The sequence below is a fragment of the Prunus mume genome, linkage group LG2, assembly GCF_029339155.1.
Source record: "Prunus mume cultivar Tortuosa linkage group LG2, ASM2933915v1, whole genome shotgun sequence".
NCBI classification, from domain to species: Eukaryota; Viridiplantae; Streptophyta; class Magnoliopsida; order Rosales; family Rosaceae; genus Prunus; species Prunus mume.
In genome coordinates this window covers 14,677,375-14,693,743 of record NC_142699.1, presented here as the reverse complement: position 1 = coordinate 14,693,743, position 16,369 = coordinate 14,677,375, and the positions used below count along the sequence as shown (strand labels likewise).

At 38.1% G+C, this 16,369-nt stretch overlaps 2 protein-coding genes across 4 annotated transcripts; one reads left to right on the top strand and one right to left on the bottom strand.

The window, feature by feature from the left end:
* Nucleotides 1–1,347: 1,347 nt before the first annotated feature.
* XRN3 (5'-3' exoribonuclease 3) lies at nt 1,348–10,795 on the bottom strand. 3 transcript variants are annotated; one of them, XM_008223066.3, is made up of 23 exons: nt 10,347–10,795; nt 9,962–10,064; nt 9,785–9,861; nt 8,832–9,023; nt 8,579–8,698; nt 8,397–8,459; nt 8,121–8,270; nt 7,507–7,671; nt 7,193–7,270; nt 7,004–7,090; nt 6,244–6,504; nt 5,931–6,026; nt 5,411–5,506; nt 5,251–5,321; nt 4,518–4,646; nt 4,364–4,440; nt 4,231–4,271; nt 4,050–4,124; nt 3,792–3,949; nt 3,263–3,379; nt 3,007–3,082; nt 2,424–2,566; nt 1,348–2,324 (listed from the first exon to the last, which is right to left on the bottom strand). In XM_008223066.3, exons 1-23 carry the CDS (start codon nt 10,548–10,550, stop codon nt 1,652–1,654), a joined length of 3,252 nt encoding a protein of 1,083 aa, XP_008221288.2. In that variant the 5' UTR covers nt 10,551–10,795; the 3' UTR covers nt 1,348–1,651. The 3 variants fall into 3 exon arrangements, with proteins under 3 accessions (XP_008221288.2, XP_008221289.2, XP_016647772.2); XM_008223067.3 differs by having other exon boundaries at nt 3,263–3,367; XM_016792286.2 differs by lacking the exons at nt 9,785–9,861; nt 9,962–10,064; nt 10,347–10,795 and adding an exon at nt 9,762–9,777.
* Nucleotides 10,796–11,652: 857 nt separating this feature from the next.
* Nucleotides 11,653–14,939, top strand: LOC103321270 (Pseudouridine synthase/archaeosine transglycosylase-like family protein). Its single transcript, XM_008223070.3, has 5 exons — nt 11,653–12,519; nt 13,143–13,548; nt 13,782–14,042; nt 14,302–14,388; nt 14,525–14,939. Exons 1-5 carry the CDS (start codon nt 11,960–11,962, stop codon nt 14,660–14,662), a joined length of 1,452 nt encoding a protein of 483 aa, XP_008221292.2. The 5' UTR covers nt 11,653–11,959; the 3' UTR covers nt 14,663–14,939.
* The last annotated feature ends 1,430 nt before the right edge of the window (nt 14,940–16,369 follow it).

Here is a 16,369-nt window from a genome sequence, read left to right as displayed (position 1 = left end):
AATAATGAGAGGCATGCATTCATAACAAGAGGTTAAGAAGTCATGACAAACATGTTTTTTTTTTTTGGCCAATAATCATGACTCATGACAAACATGTTGGGAAGGGGTACTTTTTTAATAAAGAAAAGTTAAATTTTTTCGCCATCTGGGATGGGGTGAATAGTTAGCAAAAGAAAATGAGTATGCAAAAAGTTTATAGTTCAAGTGGTTAAAAATATTTATCCATGCACCTGAGGTCTTGGGTCGATTCTCTCCTCACCGAATATTGCTTATATAAAAATTAAAATAAAAAAGTATTGGGTGTCTTTTGTATTTTCATTTCCATAATAAAAGAGAGAAAACACTGAACACTCATGACACGTCTTCATTTCAGTTTACAACACCAAGGACAAAAAGGTCTTTTATCCCGGTAAAAGGACTATTACTATCAGGACCCGCCTTGGGCCATTCATAATGCCGACTCCTAGGCCTCATTCTATATATTGTGATGGGGGGAGCTTCTACAATGAGAACTTAAAGTGAGGAGGTTATTTGAGGAGACCGATCCGACCGTCAAAATATTTAAAATATTTAAGTCCCATAATTTCTTTACATTTGTTGATGGTGAGATTTGACCTCCTCAAATAACCTCCTCACTTTAAGCCCTCATTATAGCCTTTCCGGTGATTTTCTAATCAAGACCCAAGGGATAGGGTTTCTTAGGAAAATTAAGGCCCAAGGTTAAGATTTCTTTAGAAAATCAAGCCCCAGGGCTAGGGTTTCAATAGAAAACTAAGGCCCGGGTTTATGCTTTCCTAGAGAAAATTTTGCTTCTGTATTTTTCTAGGAATTCATTTCTACATTCGCTCGATCCGAGTTCCTTGAGAACTATATCGATGCTAGCTTCCGGATAGTTACCAGCATCGCTTGGGTTTATGGCTTTTCGATGGCAGAGGAGAACTAAGTGGCTTTTGTAGGACACCGTCAATGGCGACAATGCATGAGCTCTCTACTACTTCGTCAATGGAGGTGAGCGCCGTTACCCATTTTTTTGTTCGCACATTTTCCTGTATTAATTCTAGGGTTTTGTATTCAGATCGCAAGAGGATGTGTATTTGCTTAGGGTAACGACACCAATGGCGAGAATGTACGAGATAGGGTGGGCATCTGCCCTAATGTTATAATGGGCCTATTGGTCTTCCGCTGCCAACAGGAATTGTGACCACAAAAAGAAGCACGCGAGATGATAATGGGCCTAGCACATACATGTTGAAGGGTGGCATAAACACGGCGCATTAAGAAAAAAGCACTAAACAAAATTGACTCAACCCAATTTTATGGAAAGAAAATAAACAGACCAACCAGAGGTTTTATAATGGGAACCAGCTATTACAATTAGAAAAAATTTAACTCAGTACATTATCGCGATCACAATTAGAAAAAATAAATTACTCATGCACTCAATACTCGATTCTCACCTGTTACGACAATTTGGGGTTGTCCCACTTATACAATCTGCTCTCCACCGACCAATACTTTGCCGAGTCGCCACTCCATGGATAGCACTTATAGTGTTAACAGAAACACAACTAATCGAAAAATAATTTATGCTGCCATTTTGACATCCGAGTACATAGTACAACAATTTCAGCACAAGCAGAAGAAACTCACTCTACTTGTGGCCATACCCAGGCTGGGGTGGAGGTGGCCTCCTATGGCCTCTTCTGTCCAATCCGGAGTACTGGTTTCCAGACTGTTGAGGGCGGCCATACCCTCTGCCTGGGTTCTGGCTAACCTGTGGAACCCAGCCATCAAAATCTTGAGCAGGCGGTCCAGATGGTTGGTAATTCTGATAGTTGTTGTACCCACCTTGATAAGGAACAGGAGTGACCCCTGGTGGAGCTTGTGGAATAGGTCTCTGAGGGTAGATTGGTCCTCCGCTCTGGTGATTTCCTGAATGGTTGTATCCTTGCCCAGAACTCCTTTCATACTGTTGAGTATGAGAGCTATTCTGATGATGGTGGGCAGCTGATGAAGAATGTCGATCATTATATCCAGGGTCACCATGTCTTGGGATGGCATTAACATTGGAAGCTCGGTGTTGAGCTTGAGGATGGTGGATTGTTCTAGGTGGTGGCATTCTACTGTGTCCCTGTGCATAGCTTCCGTTATTGGTGTAGGAATGGTGTGGTGGGTAATTCGGAGGCCCGACATAAGATGGTCGAAGGGCATGCATCTGATTGCCATACCCATTGGAGTCTACCTTAGGCTGTAAGCTATTAACAATAAGGCGATGAGCCGCTTCCTCGAGATGTCTTCCAGAAATGCTTCCAGGAGGGTTCGGCCTGAAAACGAAAGCAAAATCCATAATTGTAGAAGATAAATTGCTGGGTAGGAGGAAGGGTGTCGCCCTTTATCAAACGGGATAATGGAGCAGGGTCTACCTGGTATTGTCAAATGGCCTTCTGGAATTTTCAAATGGCCTTCTGGCATTTTCAAATGGCCTTCTGCCATTTTCAAATGGCTTTCGCCCAGACTCTTCATGCCACAAAGCAGGTGCAGGCTTCAAATCCCCCACTGACACAATCTGAAAATAACTTGATGTAAATTGATATGCTAGAACGAGAACCATCATCAAACTAGTAGAGCTACATTCTCTATAAAGAAAGAAAAGTCAACACCTATGACTCTTGTTCTTTTCATTGCTAATCACTGTACTCTCAAACTCGCTAAATATTGATGCATATGATCATATGATTATTATCCTAAATCCGACCATAATTAACAAAGTGAAACACTTAAAAGAGAATCCTAAAATGCGAGAAGCAGTATTGTTCAAGCCGGTTTGTCATCAGTTACATTTGTATTGTTACTTCGATTACTTTATTGTTACTTGAGATTACAGTAATAGCCAAGTCATGTAAACGCATTACCAAACACACAAAGCAACAATCACCACTCATATGTTTATCATAGAACAAAATTCTGATTGAAAAGCATCTTAAGATAAATATAAACAAGATTTACCTTCTTAGGAAATATAACACCTGCAGGTGGTCGAGTTATATGCTTATGCCCATCTGGTAGTCTGTATATCGCACATCTGAACATAAAGGGAAAACATCACATTTCGGAAATGCATGATCACTTCAATAAAAAAAACACCTATTAATGAAGCCATTTTTTATATATTAATAAATGGAGCTTAGAGAATAGGGAGAGTGTGATGAGAAAACTAGGGAAATATTCATAGGTAAGTCCATAAAATATTTTTAAAACATACATTACTTGGTTGTCCATAATATCCTCCATGCTTTCAACAGGAGACCGGAACACCGGAGGACAAGGCTCTCCAGTACAAGGAGATATATAACCGTTCATACCTTCACTGCATGCATCCCTAAATAAAATCAGAAAATAATCCAAACAGTTCTTAAATATTCGGTCAACATGAAAAACAGAGAACAAAATAAAACTTGATAATCATGTAGCAGATTGGGACATAACAGCTGGCAGAAAAAATGATTTCCATCTATACATACCTACTAAAACATCGGGTTTTTCTGGATAGAAATATCCTTATTCAAACAAAATATACCAAAAAAGAGCATGATCCTCAACAATAATATTATATATAAACACATAATAAATCAGCTTGAATCTTCTACACCTACAATATGGAATACTAGCCATATGATCTAATAGCATGAGCTTTGCCTAATCAAGAGAAACAACCAATCAATACCCAATAGTATTGAAAAGTTGTTCGCAAAGCATAAAGTAAATTAAATGTATAGCTTTGCTGCACAAACCTGTACTTGGGATCGATCTGCTCCTTAACTTCAACTCGCTCTTTGTCTGTTAACTGTTTACAGCGATTGTCAAGAGAATATATGCATACAGAGAGAGGATGAGACGATGTAACAAAAAGCATCTCAAACATCACACTGTTTCTACGGGTCTCCTCTTCCTGCACTCAATAAATGAAAGCGGAGTTGAAAAACAAAAACTACTGGGAGCACAAAGTGAGGAAGTTAGAGCCTGTAATGCAAACTCAAAAGATAACGTACCGTTAATGTATGTTCGAGTTTTTCAACCTCAGCAAGAAGACGGACTTCATCAATAAAAGGCAACTTCGCAATACCCTTCAGAAAAGCAAAAAGATGTCAGAGACTCCACTTGACAGTCGTCCAAAATACATCATTCCCATCATGCATAAAACCAAAATAAGTCACAATAAGAGAAACACACCTGCCAAGCAAACCGCTTCCCATTCATATCCACTTCAAAATCTGGTTCCAAACAAAGGTTCAGAGAAGTGTCTTAATAAGCAAGTCAACCCCAAATAAGATCTAAACTGCCCATCTTTAGAAAGAAAACATACCAACAGGGTAAAAATCAATGATAGGTGAGTTTGGATCAGTCATCAGCTTCCTATACTGCTCAGGAAGGGCATGGGAGCTGCAAATGGATTATCATTAGTGCATTACTTGATGGAAAATCTTTTACACATAAAAGGAAAAAAATCAACAGCACACCTTGCAGCAGGAAAAACGCCCAACAGCTGATTGAATGGTTTAAAGGGAGAGCCCAAATTAAAACTTATATTTAGCTGGTCAAGGTCCTTGAGATCAGATGCAAATGGTGCATAATGATAGGGATAAAACCTGAAAAGGGACATTCATCGGCACGATAAAGATATTTGACTAACATCATCGATGCAGATATTTATTTCTGTTCAAATTAATCATCTATGTAACTTCCCCTAAAAAATAATATATAGCTAATATGATTTATTTTTTAACCACATCAGTGTGTAAATATAAAACACCACATCACCCTCGAGTTTAAGTGATTGATTCTGAAAAGAAATGACCAAAGTCAATCTATTGGCATTTCACATCTTAGAACTACATTGCTTAGTCCTGCTTTCAATGGTAAAACAAACATTATTTCAATATGTTATTACTCTTTTTGTGTGATAATCTAACCCTGCATGTGCTTAAACCAATCCTTATACAGCACTAACAACCACATCCAGATGATCATTTCAGACAAAAAAACAAATGCTAGAGTAGTAAAAGAATACATAGTTTGAAACCCTCAATTACAGAATGATGAGAATATGACCCACCCTCTTGTGAGGAATATGCTCAGTAACATCAAGGCATCAATTCTAAAGAACAAAGACACATCATAGTGGAAATGTGAAACTTGAGCTACAATAGCAACATGTGAGAACAAGGAAGGTAGAGATCACAAACTACTCACCACTGCCATGAACAAACCCCTTCATAATAATAGTGCATCACCCAACATAGACCTTCCGTGTATCGCAAAACCTACCCAATAAGCACAAACATGAGAAAACTACAAATGGGTTTTACAAATAAACATTTGACATAAGCAATACAAGAACTCATATACGTACAACATCTTTCCGAATTGCTTCACGTTCTTCAGGAGTTTTTGCAGAAAACTTTTCTTCATAATATCTATCTTTCCACCCAGGTTCTCCCAATTTAACCTAATGAAATAAGACAAAGAATCCCATTAATAATGCAAGCTTCTCAACTATTGTATAATTCATGCATATCAATTATCAACTTAACCAGTATTATGAAATTGAATGGTATTGAGATAATATAATGAGATTGAAATTGATAATTCTTCTGTTTTCACTTAGAATAAAATTATACAGATAAAAGTGGCAATGCAACAAGACCCATATGCATAACAACAGAGTGATGCTTGCAGGTACACATGCTACTGTGGTTGCAAGTTACATGCACACTCCGTAAATGTTCAATATCTCAAAACAGCTTTCAAACGATTTATAAACATATACGTTTTCAACTTCGATATACAAAAATGTGTACAAATCAACATCTACAGAAATACCAAATACACAATATAAAGATTTCTCGCAAGTTAAAAACAAGTAACCAAACCTTGTCTTCATCAGCATTTCCCGAGTTAAAAAGGTCAGATTTCTCGCGAAGAACCTCCTTTAACTTTGCTTTTAATTCTTCTTTGTTTCCATCTACCTATAACCAAAAAGACGTGGCAGCTTAGGGACCATATAATTATTAATGTATACCCAGCAGAATTCATTAGACATTAAATCCTATTTGTAATATAATTATTATGAAATAACACGATAAAGATCTACATTTACATCCTGTCCAGTATAAAAAATCAGCCTTTATATGTCAGACGATAGATATTTTGCATAAAACTGATTTTTTAAGATAAACAACATACATCTCCTTCAAGACTGTTCTCAGCTTCAACAATAGCAGCACCGATGGTTGACCCCTCCAAAGACAAACGTGCTACCTTTCGAGGATTCGCTTCACCATTAAATTTTCCAGATTGTTGATAGGGGGAAGGCGAATGACCTGAAGCAAGACGAGAACCATGAAAACGAGAAACTGCAACTAATGAATCTGGTTGCACTTCGGGCCTTGCATCATCTCCTCTTCTCAATTGCCCCTTCTCACGCTTTATTCTATCTGCCTGCCGCTGGAAAGGGAAGGGGAGGGGAGGATTGTGTTGAACAAATGTGGCTTGAATTTAAAATTATATAAATAAAATATGATCACCTCAGAAAATGATAGGATGCACAAAAAGCAGTCTCGTCACCATTAAAACCCTAGACAGTAAGATGCTACCATCATAATTAGAATCCTACCTTTTCAATTATGTCAATCAATAAACACTATTTCACTTCTTTCTGGACCTTAGAGGTTAACCTAAACAGCCTAAACAAATGTACCAAACTAACCAATTATGTCAATCAATAAGTCTCTTCCCCTCATACACAAAATCATGGGCTAATCCATGATGTAACATCAAAGCAGTTATTCAATCACATCAAACAAGGTGGGAACAAGATAAGAAGACTGCAGCAGCTAGGGCCAGTATCCAAGATCTTGCCTAGCTTCACTCAATGAACGACAAATATGGTAACTAGATGGAGTTCCCCCTCAAGTTAGCTTCTTATGGCAACTAAAGAACAAACCTGATGCAATCGAGCTCTTTTCTGAAATATTTTATCTTCATAAGAACCAACTGCCTGAATGAAATGCTCTACTCGACTCAAATTCGGCTGAGGAAAAAAATACAAATAAATAAGAATACTATAGAGGACATGGCAAAGCCAAATGTAAATTATTTACTTAAATAGCCTACAATACAGTCGCTTACATACCTTACTTCCATCAGTCAAATATCCACCCAATGCCCTAAATTCCTTTTTGTATACAGCGAAAAGCAAGTTGATCGCGCCCTGAAAAATCAACAACGAGAAAATTATAACAGGATAATATTCTCCTCTTATTTACCTCATCACCAAGAAAAGGCCACAAGAAGAATCTTTTTTAATGTTATTTTACCACCCTACTAAGTTACTACATGGACAAGATTTTTTTATTTAAAAACTTTCATATATACCTCTGTCAATATGATAGGGGAAAGAAATATCAATATAGTCCAATTTATTAGGCTTAATAAAACGTTACATACCTCACGAATCTCTAGTGTTGGCATGTGTGGTAAGAAATCGTTGCCAACAAAGAAACAAATGAATATAAAATCATCTACGATGCGCTCAGAATCAATCTCAATTGGGGAATTGGGAATTTGCATCTCAAGCTCCAAATATTCTCTAAGAGTCCAGATGTTGAGAAACTGCCAAAACAGAGATAAGAGCTTAAATATAGTCACGCATTATTTCGTAAATATGCAAAACATGTGCCACAAGTTCTATCCAACAAAACCTACATTCACAAGTGCTCTAAACTGAAAATTCTCAATCCCAAAATCAAAACCACCAATATTCAATTTCAAGGTATAATGCTAGACACAGACAGCCTCCCTCTTTTTCTTTCATACCAATGATTTAGGTACCATACCACACAAGAGAAGTCTGACGATGACTATTACTATCTATCTTTTATAGTTTTTAGTAGATAGGGCGAGGGGGGAAAAGATACACTTTGATATTTTTCACCTTTGCAAAGGGTAAATCCGTGGGAGTCGGGGCTTTCGGGCAAAATAATAACTTTAAGGACTTTTTGAGATTTAAACATTTCTTTTATGGTATCCGTATACAGTAAGTGCATTGCAAAAAATCTAACCTGGTATGGCTTCTTGGCCACAGCCTCGCCATCAGCTTTCTCATCAAACTCTCCGGCCTTCCGTTTCACCTTTCCTTCGCAATTTGCCGCTAAATGACCCATCTGACCGCATAGGAAGCATTTGTCTTGCTGTCCAGGAGTGAAAACAACCTAAAATGTAGCATTGCCAAAGGCCACAAGCATTCGTTGGAATCAAGATGAAAATAAAGGTAACCATACAGAAATACAAACTCATTTGATTTTTAGAATGAAAATTGCAAAATCATAAATGCAAACCTCTCGAAGAATTGAAAAATGAACTTCATGAGTAGCCAAAGCAAGCATAATCAAATCGGCATCCTGTAATTGACAACCCATTAATAGAGTATGGAACTTTTTAAGACCATAATCAGGGCAATTTATAAAGTAATGCATAAATGAATAAGGGGTACAAGCAAATGCTCAAGGAAGAAATATACCAAACCATACAGGCAATGGCGTGTATTTGGATCATATCCGGGAAGATTTCTTTGAAGGCGAATATATGACATAACTTTGTGTTCCCCTTCACCCGGGACATTTGCATCAGAAAGAATAACCTTCAAAAATAAAAAAAGATTTGTTAAAAGTAGAACATATTAAAATGTCAATAAAAAAGATGCCCATGATATTAATTGCAAAGGAACAACCACACAATTATAGGAAGACAAGGGAACAAGACAAGGAAAATACCTTAACATTTTTCCAGCCAGGGTCATTGTTTAATCTAAGATGGATATAGTATTGCAATGCAACTGACAAAACAGCCATAAATTGAGTCCCAGGAGTGATGACATTAGAATCAACAACTTGTGACTGCTGTTTGGGTGGAAGTTTTCTCCCCTCTGTTTCAAACTCCTCACGTAGCCGTTCTTCTTCAGCTGCCTATAAAAGAGAAACCAAAAATTAAAAAATGGAAATGCCTAGCTTTTGTTATCTTACCTCCTTCCCCCCTTCCAATGGAGGTTGGAAAACCTAACCGAAAAAAAAATGTTACAAGCAAGGATTCAAGAAATCAATAAAACATATTCACAGAATGAGAGAGAGGAATAGAGATTAACATGCCCCGGCATCGTATAAATGGTTCAAGACTGTGTATCCCCCAAATATAATTTCTTATGGCAAATACACATTCCAAAACAAAAGGTATCTTTGATTAAGGTTGAAAAGAGAATCATGGGAGAATATCTGCCAAGCAATCGAAGCATCCATGGGCCACTCAAGAAACAACCCATACAAGCACCACAAGAGTTATGAGCAAAGAAGGAACAGGTTGTTGGGTCGTCTAAAAATAACACAAACTGCAACACTAATAACTAAAACAAACATAACTAATCAAGCGAAGAATATGCATATAATCACAATTGATGATAACACTAGAAATAGTTATAAGATGCAATTTTTTCAACTCCTACAGATACTCCACTATAAGCTACAGAGGAAATTTTGTAGTGCCAAGGGAACAAACTGCTTTTGTTTGTTCAGTAACTAATAAAGGCAAGATATATGGGCAGATTTATTCATCTCTCGGTTGTTTGTGATGAACAAACCTTACTTTATAGAAGAATGAGAAGTTACAAGAAAAATACAAGCCCTTCACGTGCAAACACATGGAGGACCCACCTAGCATCCACAAGAGGACGTACCGCATCTGCTGCATCTTTAGCAGCTCTAAATCGCCGAGACCGCTGTTGATTCATTTTTGCCCTGGGGGCAACGCCATCTATAAATTGCTTACAATAATCAGTATTACAAAAATTGCACACCATATAGCAGCATTCGCTTGTACAAAAGGAAATTTCAGTTCCCATTCCAACACTCACCAATAGCCATGTATAATAGCTTTCGAGGTCGCACCATCGCAAAGAGTCTATCTATGTAGTCAAACATGCACTGAAATACCTCATCAAAGGTTGATGGAGAAGGCTGCATCAGTTAAAATAACACGGTTAAGGCATACAGCTCTAACAGAAAATAAATAAAGAACTTCATAGACAAGCAAATTCAAAGCAAATTTTCACTCCAATAAAAGGGGGAAATACTTTACACGTGAGGCATTGTAGCTGAACGATCAAAGCATACAAATTGCAATTCATATAAATGCACGAACAGCAAACAAAATCAACACAAGAAAATAAACCATGTATATATATTCATAATCACATTGTAGAGAAAATAAAGCAAGGAAATCAATCTATCGAAGCGTACCCTATCTTCGGGGTGAAAACAGGGGTGAATAATCCCGTTCATGTCGAGGTAGAGATTGTCGTATTCAAGACCATTAGGGTTTGGTTTACTGGTGTCCACCGGAATCGATATGTTATCGATTATAACGGGTTCTTCTTCCACCACGTCGACCACCACGAGCGGATACTTCTCCGCCAACCATCTATAGAATGCTGGAACTCCCATTGTCAATTGCTCGCAGCTCGCAGCCTAGCAGGCCTGTCTCGCAAATCAACAAAAAAGAAGGCGCGAGAAAGTTAAAGAAAACCGCAGCCCTAACCCTAACTGAAGCTCTCGGAGGAAGACTATATGTGAATGTTGCGAAGGCAGAAGCCGTGCGTTAGTCTTTCTTTGATATGAAATTGCTTCGCTGGGGGCGAATTAGGGTACGAAACCAAGTGACGGGACGGTTATACCCCTACCAATTGGACAAAATAAGCAGATGCTTCGAGGTTATTTTTGGTTTAAAAGAAAGAAACACAGACTGGGGTTTTTATCTGTCTTCAACAGTGTGGGATTAATGAGTCGTAGCCTCCTAGGTCGGTTATCTATCCTATCTAAAGCTTCAGACGACCGACAATTTCCGTAAAGTTTCCAAAAACGAAAGCCGAAAGCCCAGCGTCTATAATAAAGAAGGCCTGCTATAACCGGCCGATCAAACATGGCCCATATGCCATCGATCACCTCCAACGTAGAATTCTATTATGTGAGGGCCTTATTTATTTGACAAGATTCCTAATCTCTTAATTGTTAGATTTTTTGCAAAAATCATCTTCTATTTTTCGCAAACTAAAATACACGTTTTATTGGTCAAACTCAAAACAGTAGATTATTTAACTATTTTATTTATACTAATTGGTAAACCCATAAAGCTTATTGAAAAGGCACTACCAAAACAATGATGTCCCGCAGTCATGGGCTACATATGACAATTTTTTGTTTGTGGAAGACTTGTGGAGATTGCTTCATCCTCATGTATAATAGAGAACTCGTTTGCACGAACTCATTAAATAAAGAAAAGGAATGTATGTACTCAAAATTGTAGGCTGAATTCGTTGGCATCCTGATTTGAAGCTGTTGAAGTGGAGGGGAAAACAAACGAGGATTAAAGTATAATATATGATGGAATAGAAAGTGATGTCCACTATTTGCATATACTACACTACACTCACTCCACAAATATTCCCACCCACCAAAAGCAAAAATACATAAAATAAAAACCCACTGAGTGTGGATGGAAGGCTGGGCTTTGCTTTGCTTTATAATCACGTTCTATTGCTTTCAAAGCAGAGGCCCATATGAAAACCTCACACTTGACAAAAGGCTTCTTCTGGTCCCCAACGTACTTAAGTATGAGATTGAGTTGAGACCACCAAAAAAACCAAGTAGCAGCTGCAGGCATCAATCAAAGGCTCAGCGCAAACGCGTGGTCTGTTTCGGTCCATAGATCACTTGTTATTCCCTGCTCTTCTATCCCACCAGACCAAGATGTTCGCCAAATTGAGAGGCCATATTACAATTTCCCAGATTAACCGGATCTCTTCTGTACTACAACCACTCCATCAGCAGCACTATTCTCCCAAATCCCAACAGCCATGTCTCTGACCATTAAACTCCACGTTACCACCTCCTACCTCAATCTCAACCTCAACACTTCCAAAAACACTACCAAAGTCGCAAACTTTAAGGTTAAGCTTCGAACCAAACCCATTTACCATTGCGACCCGTTACTCTCCGTCGTCTCCAACAATTCCGCAATGCATGCTTCTGCTCAACCGGGTCAACCCGCCATCAGGAGCTCGCTGATTGACCCGGACGGCGGGGCTCTGGTTGATCTTGTGGTGCCGGAGAGCAAGAAAGCCTCCAAGGCCTTGGAGGCAGAGTCACTGCCCAAGGTGAATCTTACAAAGGTTGATCTTGAGTGGGTCCACGTCATCAGCGAGGGATGGGCCAGCCCATTGAGAGGGTTCATGAGGGAGGACCAGTACTTGCAGAGCTTGCACTTCAATTCCTTGAGAACCCAAGATGGGTCTGTGGTCAATATGTCGCTTCCCATTGTGTTGGCTATTGACGACGAGACTAAGGAGAGAATTGGGTCGTCGCCTATTGTGGGGTTGCTTGGACCTAATGGAGATTTAATTGGTATATTAAGCAGGTCAGACCCTGGTCAAGCACGATAATTTACTTTAATCCTTGTTTAGTGTTTGATGATTTGATTCCCTTATTCTATTTGATTCCGTCTTCTTCGTTCTCTTTTTTTCGGTCTATACAGTGATAGTGATAGTTAAGAAATCTAGTTCATCTTCTAAATAGCCGTAGATTGTTTGCACATGGAAATTTATGCCGTCTGGGTTTTTTTAAAATATTTTAATTGTATATATTATTCAGTGGTAATCACCTAAATTCGTGCGGAAGGAATGTCATATTATGTATTTCTTTATGTATGGTGACAGACAGCGTAAGCAAGCATCAAGTTCCCAGTGAAAGATGGGGACTTGTTTCTGATTTTGAAAAGTCAATTTGCATATTTCTTTATTGTAATTACACATCTGATACGGCATCCACTATTTTACCCTTTAGAAATTCACTGAACTGTACACACATGCAACACAACTAAACAGGTGCATTTCTTACTAATTCATTGAGAGACTCTCACAAATCCTGTGTATTTGACATAAAATCTTGTTAAATTTCATAAACTACAAATATAAATGCATGCCTTACCGACTTTACCTAGTCTTATCCCTTAGCTTTCGTTTATATTTGTATTTGTTGTAGCATTGAGATTTACAAGCATAACAAAGAAGAAAGGATTGCTAGAACTTGGGGGTCAACCGCTCCGGGACTGCCATATGTTGAAGAGGCCATCACACCAGCTGGAAACTGGCTTATTGGCGGCGATTTGGAAGTATTAGAGCATATCAAATATAACGATGGGCTTGATCACTACAGACTCTCTCCTCAACAGCTCCGCAAAGAATTTGATAGGCGTCAGGCTGATGCCGTTTTTGCTTTTCAGCTGAGAAATCCTGTACATAACGGCCATGCTTTGTTGATGAACGATACACGCAGGCGACTCTTGGAAATGGGCTACAAGAATCCAATTCTTTTGCTTCATCCTTTAGGAGGTTTCACAAAGCCTGATGATGTGCCCTTGGATGTTCGGATGGAGCAACATAGCAAGGTCACCATCATGCATTTCCTTTCCATATAATTTCGATCTAGGATATGCTAAGCATTTGACCTGCCACCAGAAATGATAGCATTCTGTTGCATATAACCTGCAAATCATCTGTTTACATTTTGGTGTTTAACCATTTTGTTGGTTGGCCGTGTTTTTCGCATATGCATTCAAGTGCCATAGATGCATTGTGATTCTTGCAATGGGTAGTTTTTAAATGTTTTAATTCTGCTCAGGTCCTAGAAGATGGAGTTCTTGACCCTGAAACTACCATTGTGGGTATATTTCCATCACCTATGCACTATGCAGGCCCAACTGAGGTACAGTGGCATGCCAAAGCACGGATAAATGCAGGCGCAAATTTCTACATTGTGGGCCGTGATCCTGCCGGTATGGGACACCCAACAGAGAAGAGGGATTTATATGACCCTGACCATGGGAAAAAGGTGTTAAGCATGGCTCCTGGGCTCGAGAAGCTCAATATTTTGCCCTTCAGGGTAGGTGAAATTACACGCTGCTTTTAGTCTTGACTGACGGATTTGTTACATCAGAGTTATACTAATTCAAATTTGATGAATTCTACTTGGTAGTATATCCTGCAACACAATTGTTTATTTCACTTGGCTCTTGAGATTGTAGTAGCTTCATCAGTGATTTAGTAGTGGTTGCTGGATACAACACTAGTAATGACAGATGATAATTTGCTCCTTTGTGTGTGCCTGCCAACTACTCTTCTTTTTTAATTATATATGGCAGGTGGCAGCTTATGACAATGTGGAGAAAAAGATGGCATTTTTTGATCCTTCGCGTGCTAAAGATTTCCTCTTCATCTCTGGAACCAAGGTAGGAACACAACTTCTTTTGTTTGATGAAAATAGTGTCTCTGTGGTCAAGGCTTCATGTTAAATGCCTTATTAATTAGGAAAATCATATATCTTCATATCTTCAACGTGAATTTGGTAAACACTTGTTGTTTCAGATGAGAGCTTTTGCAAAGAGCGGAGAAAGCCCTCCTGATGGTTTTATGTGTCCCGGGGGATGGAAGGTTCTAGTCAACTATTATGAGAGCTTGCAAACAGAGGAGGCATCAGAGCAACAAGCCGTTTTGTCTGCTTAGATATCAAATCAATGATAAAATTAATAGCAGAGTTTCAGTCAGCTAAGTTAATTCCAGTCTAGCAGGAGAAGAACGTAGCCGCTAGCCAGATTATAACCGACCCAGCCGGCAACCAGCACAAGGGTAACCTTGAGAATCTTTATTCTCAAACCAGTAGCCGCATCGTGTTTGCTAACGAATGCCTGTAAAATATTGATTTTCTTTTTCCCTTTGTCACCCAATTTTTTTGTTTATGAGGTTATATTTATATAATGGGTAAGTACTTATTTTTCTACAATTTATGCATTCTTATTTTGTGCTGCTCCTGCTGCTTTTTTAACCTCAACGTAGCTGATATAATTTGGGCTGGGCCGGTCACATTTCAATGTCATATTTAAAATGCTTGGCTTGCCTGCGATGGAATTTCATTGTTATGTAATTAAGCCCAGGTTTGTTCGAACGGAACAAGGATTTTGGAACTTAGTGCTTATTTAGACATTGCTTATTTGGGTGATTTTATTTTAAAAAAAATTTGGAAAGCCCAAGTTTGATAAATTATAAGAAAATTAATTATTGTTAAAAATTGTTGTGAGATAAGTTATAAGAGAAAGCAATAATAAGGCTTTCGTTTCTGATTATGTAGGAATCAATTTTGAAGAGGGTTTTGTTTAATGATTATGCAATCATTTTCTAATTATGAGAATCAGTATAAACAATACTTATAACAAAAAGTTTACCAAACGCCAAACTACTTTCTTGATTTTTCTCACAACAAATCAATGCCAAACTTGCCCTTAATAATGGTTTCCAGTACTACCAGCCATGACTTATTAGTTGGCACGTGAAACTAATTTACTTGTCTTAATTTGCAAATAATTATTCCAACAGTTCATTTATGATCCCTATGTCTGTGTATATATACATACACATGTGGTTTTCAAATCGCACAACATTCATTCGTTACCTGCATTATTATTCGTTACGATTATTGAGTGCGTTGACCACATGGTGAAGTCAACAGAAACTCATATGTTAGTTATCACTGTTACTTTTATACAATGTTGGTGAGTAGTTAGAGGTTTAAAATCTCCCTTTTCTTTTCTTTTGTTATTGCTTCACTTGAGAGGTGGTTGAAAACTTGAAATTTCTCCTTAAAGTTTAAACAAACTAATTATTAGTTTAGTGATATTTCTCTTTTTAAAATTAAAAGAGGTCTAAAGTTCGATCTCTTTAACTGTAAAGTTCAAATCAACTTATATGGGTAGTTGCTTTTTGACTATCCAATATGTTGATGCAGAGAAAATTAAGAACAATATTATCCGGAAAAATTCATTGTGAAGCTATGAACGATTCTTGGGATGAGTCGAGTACAAAGTCACTCTCTTTAAGACGTTTCGCGATTGCCCAATTTGTGCAAACAGTTCAGAAAAGGCCACTACGTCCCCAGGATAAAACAGCCCCAGAATCTACTCTATCTAGGTTCTTCCATGCACTAAGAAAGGACCCGAATACAAACACCGGGTTTTTATGTTGCTCAGAAACCTTATTTAGAAAATAACAAAAATATATGAAGAGGAGAAAGGCAGCAGCTATGGTCTGTATCTTTTCTCTGCTAGCTATATAAGATATATATATATATACAACATTTATCACAAAGATACGTTGTGGGCTTTAAGGACATCAATGCATCAGTTGAAAAAAGATTCAGCCCATATTAATAGAAAATAA

Excerpts from the sequence above, each read along its gene's own strand:
- XRN3 (XM_008223066.3), bottom strand. The coding sequence starts at position 10,550 with ATGGGAGTTCCAGCATTCTATAGATGGTTGGCGGAGAAGTATCCGCTC. Across the intron at positions 10,065-10,346 it reads GTTTTCACCCCGAAGATAGG|CCTTCTCCATCAACCTTTGA; the intron begins GTACGCTTCGAT and ends TAACTGATGCAG. Across the intron at positions 6,505-7,003 it reads AAAGAGCTCGATTGCATCAG|CGGCAGGCAGATAGAATAAA; the intron begins GTTTGTTCTTTA and ends TTCCCTTTCCAG.
- LOC103321270 (XM_008223070.3), top strand. The coding sequence starts at position 11,960 with ATGTCTCTGACCATTAAACTCCACGTTACCACCTCCTACCTCAATCTC. Across the intron at positions 13,549-13,781 it reads GGATGGAGCAACATAGCAAG|GTCCTAGAAGATGGAGTTCT; the intron begins GTCACCATCATG and ends AATTCTGCTCAG. Across the intron at positions 14,043-14,301 it reads TCAATATTTTGCCCTTCAGG|GTGGCAGCTTATGACAATGT; the intron begins GTAGGTGAAATT and ends TATATATGGCAG.